Source organism: Pavona decussata, unplaced genomic scaffold, assembly GCF_977016875.1.
Source record: "Pavona decussata unplaced genomic scaffold, jaPavDecu1.1 SCAFFOLD_6, whole genome shotgun sequence".
NCBI classification, from domain to species: domain Eukaryota; kingdom Metazoa; phylum Cnidaria; class Anthozoa; order Scleractinia; family Agariciidae; genus Pavona; species Pavona decussata.
Genome location: NW_028145430.1, coordinates 2425663 through 2435000, shown reverse-complemented (window position 1 = coordinate 2435000; position 9338 = coordinate 2425663). Strand labels below are relative to the sequence as shown.

General features: G+C 42.0%; 1 protein-coding gene across 3 annotated transcripts in view; it reads right to left on the bottom strand.

Annotated features, from left to right (window-relative positions):
* Window positions 1-9338, bottom strand: part of LOC146489148 (uncharacterized) — a 265653-nt gene that overhangs the window by 238690 nt on the left and 17625 nt on the right. For 2 of the 3 annotated variants that reach the window (XM_085106560.1, XM_085106577.1), the window contains exon 5: window positions 6877-6948. In XM_085106560.1, coding sequence (XP_084962686.1) covers window positions 6877-6948 — 72 coding nt within the window. Of the gene's footprint in view, window positions 1-5252; window positions 5325-6876; window positions 6949-9338 lie in introns of all 3 variants that reach the window. The other variant, XM_085106569.1, reaches the window with a different exon arrangement.

Below are 9338 nucleotides of genomic sequence, written 5' to 3'. Positions count from 1 at the left end.
TTTAATTAGCAAAACAAGGGCTCTGCTATACAAATACACCCGTTCAACAACGCGTAATCTACACCAGGTTAATCGATTCGCCGTAAAGTAGTCGACAACGGCGAATAAAAACAAGTGAAGGCAACCTGAATTTTCTTCGAAGAGAAAGCGAGGCTTATTCGTGTGACTGCACAGAGTACGTGAGCTGTGTTCGCGCCAAAATCAACAACCATGACGTCATACCCCACATGGACTAGACCATTTCACAACAGGCTGTTCCATTTCATGTTTGTATTTTTGGCGGTTCCGGCGATAATCAATTGATGTAACACTAAACCGTTTTATGTCGTGCTAAACCGTTTTGTGTCACGATAAACCATTTCACAGAAAGCTATATTGTTTGGCATTGCACTAAATCATTTCAGATTACGCTAAACCGTTTGAGAATTGACTTTGCCAATTTAACATTGACTACTTCACCACTTTTCATTTACTTTGTCCAATTCCATTTAGCCTGTGCTGTTTTACTAACGGAAGCTGAATTATTTACATTCAGACTAGATCATTTCTGTCTTTCCTGTACCGTTTTGCCATTGATAGCTGGACAGTTTTGCAATTGTCTAAACCATTTATTGTTTGGCTATATCATTCCATCAAAGACAACCTGTCTAAATATATTCTAACTGCATCTAAGAGAGTAAAAGTTATTAAAATAGCCGAACGTTGGGCTACTGTGCAGGAATATATATCTGATGAGTTGGCTTTCGATACCGAGGATAAGAAAGGTTTGCTTTGTTCCTTAGCTTTATTTTACTCTCTGGCTCAGTTTGCCTGATACTTGAAGTAGGTCTTTGTTCTCCAAGTGAATATATTTTTCCCTTTGCTTATTTTATAGCGTGGAATGCTATTTTTTTTGGGGGGGGGGGGGGGGGACCTACGGGACATCACCCCTGTTTACATTTCTAGGCCTTCTCAGCAGCTATTACGTTTTCCTGGGATTTTGATTGAGTAGTTAGATATTTCACTTTTACCGTTTTGCCCTTCGGCCCCAGTACCACTTGTTATTGTTTTAAAAAGCTCACGAGTCCCTTGCTAGGAGGTGGCGGGTTATGTCCAACGACTGTTTACAGTGTACTTGGATAAAAGCATTTCCGGCCATCGTGACCATGTGTTTGCTCGCAACCGTGGGAAACGATCCAGTGCATCGGGCATGCTTGAGCTGGCTGACATTGGCACGAGTTCCACTTATCGCGAACTTAAGCAGTAATTGTCGTTTTGCAGTCTTACGCTGAGAGGTTGCGCCGTCCGAGGGTGAAAGTCTGTGCGGATCCGGACACTATCGGGGCTTCGCGTATCCTTGCTGTTGGTAGTCCCAAGCCGGATTAGCAGCAGGTTGCAGCAGTGACATATATAAGTTTTGCCTCTCATTCGCTTTTCCTTTAGCGCCGCAGTGGTTACCCTTGACCAAAATGCCTTTGCCGATTTGCTCAGTAGGTTTCCCGACCGAGATAACTGGAGCCTAAATCCTGCGGTTTTCCGGTGGTTAGACACGAAATGGCATGCGCATTCCGTAGACCATTTTTCTTCTCATTATAATTCGCATGTGGCTAGATTTATATCTCAGTATTTTTCTCCAGGGTGCCCAACAGTTAATGCCCTAGCTCGGGATTGGATTGTCAATAATAATTTAAATTGTTCGCCTGTGCAACTCGTCGTTGCAGCGTAAGTATTATTTTCCACTTGGGGGAGGGGGTGGTGAGGACAGTTGTAGTTTCGCCTGGCCTCCCACTTCTTTTTAGCTTTTGCACAGCAGTCTTCCTCATTTTGCAACTTTTGTGAGAGATTCCATCGTCCTTCCTAGGTTGCTAGATTTACTAATTGAACTGAGGTCAAGGTCAGCGGATAGTTTACGGTGAAACACACCATCCGCTCGATCTTGGTTTGTTTGCCCGAGTTCCGCTTCTATTGGACCTGACTCTTTCCTCGACTGGGCCTGACACTGTTGGTAGGGGTACCCTTCGGCGTGGAGTCGTTGGTGCCTGTGGGTCCAGGCATAAGAAGAAGTTCCTCACCTTCGCGCGCGGCCTCTGTTCTGTCGCCTTATATCTTTTGTATTTGACCGAAGCTGCTTCCCTAAGAGACGCTGGGTGTTCCGTCATCGACTTCGCGATTAATTTACGGTTTTCGTTGGGATCACATTGTTGCCGGTTCTGTGGCTCATAAGGGACACATCGAGTTTTTTGTCGCAACTTACTAACTTGCAATCGGAACTTACTAACTTGCGATCGCAACTTAATAACTTGCGATCGCAACTAACTAACTTGCGATCGCAGCTTACTAACTTGTGATCGCAACATAATAACTTGCGATCGCAACTTAATAACCTGCGATCACAACTTATGGCAATGTACTGTATGGTAATGTATGGTCGCTTCGCGACCGTTGTGCTTCAAACCGGTACAGGTTTTCGCAATGGTTGCGAAGCGTTGATTGGCTGATTTAAAATGGACCGCATGTTTAGAATTCCTTTGGTCGCCGACTTTGCTACAGATCATAGTTTGAAACCTAGCTGGAGGACTTGAGCTTCGCTTTTCTCGGAGGAAATTTGACGCATGAAGCCCAAACTCGGCCACGACATGGCAAAATATGTAGTTAATCGGAGGCCGGTTAAAAAAAGGCTAAAAGTTTTCAAATTTTGCCACAATTTCGGTTTGAACTAGCGCCTCATAGCGGTTGCTGGAGGTGACTTGCCTGCCTTGTCCTTCCTTCTAGTACTGGCCTTCGGCCGGTAACAGTAAACTCGCCAGAGAAAAGGTTTCTACCGCTCGGAATGGCCAAAAAAAAAAAAAAAAAAAAAAAAAACACCACGCATGACTCAATCAACATTTCCTTGAAACTTTATTTCAACATAAAGGTAAAGAGCGACTTTAATATCTCCACTAAAATTTCAACCGATCGTGTCGCGTAAATATAAAGTCTCAAGTTCCAAACAGCAATTACACCACACAAACAGAGAGTGGTGGGCCTGTGGTCGAACTGTGTCTGGATCAATCACAATCCCGTACGTACGATCATTTAGTAGACGCTGGTGCATTTGTCGATAGCCAATGCAACTTCCACTACTCTGCAACTCTTGGTCTACTGCATTTACTACCCTTTCAATTCTAGACTGATTCCATCTTCGTCGAAGCCCTCGAGATCTAAGAATGCTTTTTAGCTGACGTAGACAGCGAACGCCGTGACAGTTGGCTTGATAGCTCAGTTGGTAGAGCACTGCACCGGCATTGCAGAGGTCATGGGTTAAAATTTCGTGCAAGCCTGAATTTTTTCAGGCTTTCCCTTCACAACTCTTATCACAGGCAGACCACCCTCTGTTCGTGTGGTGTAACTGACTGTTTTGAACTTGAGATTCACGCGACACGATCGGTTGAAAGTTTTACTGAGTGGAAATATTTAAAGTCGCCTTTTGCCTTTATGTTGAAATATAGATTTAAGGAAATGTTGATTGAGTCACGCGTGGTGTTTTTTTGCCATTCCGATCCATAGAACCTTTCCTCTGGCGAGTTTACTGTTCAACAGTGTTGCCGGCCGAAGACCGGTACTTGAGAGAGGGAGACAAGGCAGGCAAGAAGCCGCGGGTTGCTACTTCAAACCGGTATTGTCGCAAAATTTGAAAAATTCTTTCCCTTTTTTAACGGCCTCCGATTAACTACGTACTTCGCCATTTCGTAGCCGAGTTTGGGATTCATTAGGTAAATTTTCTCCGAGAAAGGCGGAGCTCAAGTCCTTCAGGTAGGTTTCAAAGATCTTCAAATTATGAACTGTAGCAAAGTAAGCGCCCAAAGGAATTCTAAGCATGCAGTCCATTTTAAATCAGCCAATCAACGTTTCGGTTGGGTATTTGAAGCGCAACGGTCGCGAAGCGTTGATTGATCGCAAGTTATTGTGTTGCGATCACGAGTTAGTTAGTTGTGATCGCAAGTTATTAAGTTGCGAAGAAAAAATCGATGTGTCCCTTATGAGCCACGTTTGGAGTCCCCATCGTAGCATCCGATAAATATTGCAGTCGCTGAAGGTGCTAAGAGTAAGTTAGCCAAGCCCTTTCAGCCCAAGAAGCCTTTGGATCTGTGCACCGTTGTCAGGGTTGCTCAGTTCTGTAACACTGCTTCCGTCTCTCTCACCAACATTCGTTTCTTATTTGTGTCGTTAGTCTGATATGCGTGTGTTTTCCGTTTCTGTAAGTTGTTGTGCATTAAGGTTAAAGATATCTCTTTGAGTAATGCTGGTATGTCCATCTTCATTTCCTGTTTAAGACCGACTTCGGCAGGTCGGGAGAGTTCTATTTGAGTGGGGCCGGGATTTTTCCTTAAAACTGCCGCAGTGAGCGCGGTGAGGTTTTCATTAATAGATACTCGTTTTTTCTCTCCCAATTTTCTGTTTTTTTCCGTTTGTGTTTTAGCTTTTGTCAGGAATGCGATATATATGAAACTTTTCCTTGGTACTTGGAGCAGGCCTATGTTCTCTATGTGAATATTGTTTCTTTTGCTTATGTTATAGCGTAGAAGAGATAGATTGACAAGGTCGTGTCATTGGTTTGGTTTATGTAACCCAGTGGGTCATGAAATATATCAAACATGCCTTCTATTGGCAGGACTTTCTGGTTTCTTCTATCAGCTTATCACCCAGTGCCTCTATGTTATTGCTTGCATTTTTCCCAAAGCGAAATATTGAATAAGAACAGAAAATTAATTTACTTTAAACCGTTCAGTGAAGCCGTTTTTGATATAAAGTCTAGAGGGTGTAGGTCCATTGGGGTATCGCAATTGAAGAAGCGCTATGTTGCAACTAAGTCCACCGTTGTGTTTGTATTATTGATTGTTCTCCTGATTTCATTTTGGGTTGTTTCAAAAATCTTCAACGTCACTTTTAACTAATAAAGGCTATTTTTTTTAATATTATTTTTTTATCGTTTATACACACAAACCACCAAACTATGTATAGTTTTATTTTGCAGCTGTCAGTGTATGGATTCATGCGGAAGATAACAAGTCTTAGATCTCTGTCGAGAGAAAATGTCAAATAGTTGTAGGGATGGTCAACAGGTTTTATGAATGGGAGGGTGTCAAATTTTATGGTTTCAGGAATAGATCTGTTAGAGATCATTTTAGTGGCGATTAGTTATTAGTTAGTCCATTGTTATTATATTATCAACTATAAATTTCTTTCAGAGCGCATTTTATATGATGCAATCTTTAGGAATTCAAACTACTTACAGAAGTTTCAACTTAGTATTTTGATGAAAAACATCCTGTGGTAAATTCTGCAACTGGTTCTTGTGTAGATAACTGCAGCATGAAAGGTAAACTGAGGTAATTAATATAAATGTAAAGCCAATAAAGGTAATTTTCTTTTCAAAAAAAACTTGTCCTAACCGTGCACATAACAGAAAGATCAGTGGTGAGGGCATTCAGCATATAAGATGGACCCGGATTGGGCTCCGTTTGGAATCTAACTTAGTCAGTTTATTATTTGTTTTTGGTTTGCTCTGAGGGTCTTTTTCCGGGTACACTTGTTAGGTTGCTCCAGTCTCTCCCCACCCACAACCCTGGATCTCGAATGAAAATCACGAGCTTCACTTCGCAAAGGTGTTTCGATTACTTCAAACGGCTGCAATAAGTCGTAAATGTTGCGCTTTCGAGGTCTATATGGCAAACAAAATATGCAAACAAGAAAAATTCTGTAGTTTTGAAATGACTAAATACCAAGAACATTTCAAACCATAGTGTTTGCATGGTAAAGATAAATAGAACGAAAAATAAACAATACTTTAGTTTTATTCTGGGAAGAAACCTGAGGTTGTCTAAAGATAAACTCAGAAATTGATTCTTCCCAGGGAACTGATGAGATCCAAGGAGGATCGTAATTATGATCCTGCAAATTCAATGTCAATAAACTGGTCTAAACAAACGAAAGAAATTTGTTTCGCTCCCCTGAAACAACACTGCAAGCTACATGATTTAACTGAAGTTTCAGCCGTTAAAGGAAAAAAAAAAAGGATTGTCAAAAAACTCATGGCCGTGATAAGAAACATCTTGCAACGGGAACAAATGGTTAGGCATGAGAGTACAAAAACTGTAACAGTAAAGGTTATTTTTCGGTTCAAACGATGCTCCAGATCCTATCATTACATAAATTTCAACACAAATTCCTGCAACGACGTCAGCTGAACCTAGTTAAAATGATTATCATATTAACCCGCTAAAAATGCACAAAAACATAAAATGGTCAAAAAGCCCAGACGAGAAGGCACAAACTACATGGTAAGAGTAGCCTAGGCCTTCGAAAATCATTTTACGCTTGCCCTTCCTTCTAAGAAATTAGTGAATACGAAAGATCCTCCCTTCCTGAGAAGACGTCACAAAATAGTAATTTATTCTCACTGCATATCTATTGTCGCGATCATGAAGGACTAAGTTATGGGAGAAATCCGCGACCGCCGAGGCAAGAGATATGCAACAAGGCTAGGCAAGAGGTGGTCACCGCAACCAGGGGAGGAGGGAGGGGCGCAAAGCGCCTTCCAAGGCAATCTCGTCAAACTGCGAGATCTCGCGCCGCGTAGCCAGATTTTATGCCTGAATGGCCGCAAAGGATCATACTAGACGCTACTAGCCCGAACCCTCGGGATTAAAGGAATGAGGCGTGCTAACGTGACACGCTAATTATATATGCAGTGAGAATAGTAACAAATTTTTAGTATTGTTTTCCAAACCCTCAATCGGTTATTGCTGTTAGAATTTCGCTTGGGCTGAGCTTGCTTTGTTTGCCACCGGCTGGCATTTAATTTGAATAGGACAAGTGCGTCGTAGTCAGCATACACAGAAGGAGAGTCGTACGTACAGTCTAATCAACTGAGTATTTTGTTCCCAAATTCTTGCAGGTAACTGTTGCAACTCGTTGTTTTGTAGTAGCCTAAAAGATGAGAGCTTGAAAAAGTCAAAATTGTATAAAATCTCTAACTACCTCTTTATTGTCTAGTTAATGTGAACATCCCATACAATGCCATGAAAATGCCTTATTTAAATCCATTTTGATATTTTTTGAAAGGAATATTTTAACTGAGCACATTTTCAGCAAGGCCTAATTACTCAATGTGTTAAAATCTCAAAGACATCGGGCGAAAGTAGGAAGAACAAGATTTGTAGTCACGCGGAGCTGAAAACAATGCGACGTTTTAACACCCACTTATTTCATTACAAATCCGAGAGGGTGGGAAAGAAGGGACATTTTTGTATTACCCTGATATTACCCTCTCCTGTGTCTCTAATTGAGTTGTCTCTCAGTAATGGGAGGTGAAAGCAGCCGTCCAAAACTGCAAACCAACACCAGTGAGTGATCGTAGTTTCTTTGGAAGACATTCTGCTACAGCAATCAGACTGGTGACACAAGTTTTAGAGTCCTGGACATGTGACGATTAAATAGTTAACGGAGGCTAGAATCTTCCCCCAACAAGAAATGATAAAAGCCGCGAGCCATAATCAGGGAAGGAGACCGTAACTACAATGCAGGTCAAAAGTGTTGGGACACTTAGCGAGATACTACTGAAATAATCTCCCCCCACCCCCTCCCCCCCAAGCAATGTTGAGATTTGACACTACAACACAGACTTCAACAAAAATACTGTTTATCTGCATCTTCCAACATTGTTTGGGGGGGAGGGGGGTGGTACGCTCCAATTGTGACCCCAAAAAGCCAACTTTACTTGGAATACATGATTATTGGACAGGTGTCCCAACTACTTTTGACCTGCATTGTCTGAAAGTGAGTATTTGAAAGAGATCAGGTTTGTGGCCTATTGGTCGATGAAAAGCGGGGCTTCTTATGAGAACTCTTGTTTGGTAAGCAAGAAGAACATATTTGTGAACAATATACAAGGAATTTCAATTGCCGCACTTTTCGTATTGTCATATTAGAGTATGGATACGGGAAAGGCGCAACAGGTGTATATCAGGAAAAAGATAGACAAATGAATACCATGCAGATCAGTGAGTCGGGGTAAAAAATAACAATTTGCATGTTCACACTGTTGTAACGCTTAAGAAACGATGAGCTTTATTTCACTTTCAAAGAGTTCAAAACGTGGTGTTTTGTTTATTAAATCGGATATGCCATCCGCTGCCCACAAGGTCTGTTGTTTACATAGAAATCGTGTTATACTGTGAGCGCGCGGCTCTGAAAGCTCTTTAGAGTGTTGTCCTCAATGAGAAAATGGAGGCTTCAGAAAGCCAGAGAGTTGTTTACATTATAACGTACAGTCGCGCAGACACTGAAAAGTTCCGTAGAGAGACGTTTGGCGAAGCGATAATAGAGGCATGGAATAGCTTTAACATTGAAATCTCTCACTGGGTGGTAAGCATGGAGGGTCATGCCACTACCGATGCCGATGGCGATCTCAACAAGTACCATTTTCACATGGCGGTAAAACTGAAGAAGAGAGGTAGATGGCTACAAGTAAAGAGATACTTGAGCCAAAAATTCCACATCGAAGTTCATTTCAGTGACCGCCACAATACATATTACAGCGCCTACAAGTATGTCACGAAATCAGACCTCGAAGCGGTTCATTCTGTGGGTCATCCAGACTTAACTACTTGTCCTCGAACGGAAAATGCAATCGTTTCTAACAAAAGAAAACGCAAACTAGGCGGGGTATCGAAGCAAAGAAAGATCAAAGATCCACGGCTAAGTGTTTTTGACGTTTGTAAACTAATTCAACAGAAGTCAATATCCACAAGGCTGGAGCTTGTATGTTTGGCGATGGTTCAAGAACGAGAAGGAAAACGCTGTCTGGCCGAGTTTATAGCAAACCGCGGGAATAAAGCGGTGGATGAAGCATTATCATTAGCGAAAGAATTTTCTCACGCTGAAGAGCAGTGTCTTCGCCTGAAGAAATCGCGAATACAGCTCTTACAAGAATCTAAAGATGCGCCATGCGTGGACGGTTGCGAAGGAAGGTGGTTTGTGGCGGCAAATGAGGTTCTCGACAACCAAGGAATAATCCCCTCGGTTTTCTGCAATGCGATTTATACAGCCCTGTCTAAAGGTCGAGGAAAATTCCGGAATATTTATTTGTATGGAACTGCCAATTCTGGAAAGACTTTTATGTTATCGCCATTGAAAATAATTTATAACACGTTCTGTAATCCAGCAACGGGCTCCTTCGCATGGGTTGGCGCGGAACAAGCAGAAGTCATTCTTTTGAATGACTTTCGGTGGAATCCAACAATAATCGCGTGGGCTGATCTTCTCCAGGCGCTAGAGGGCGATACAATCCATTTACCCGCACCAAAGAACTTTTGTTT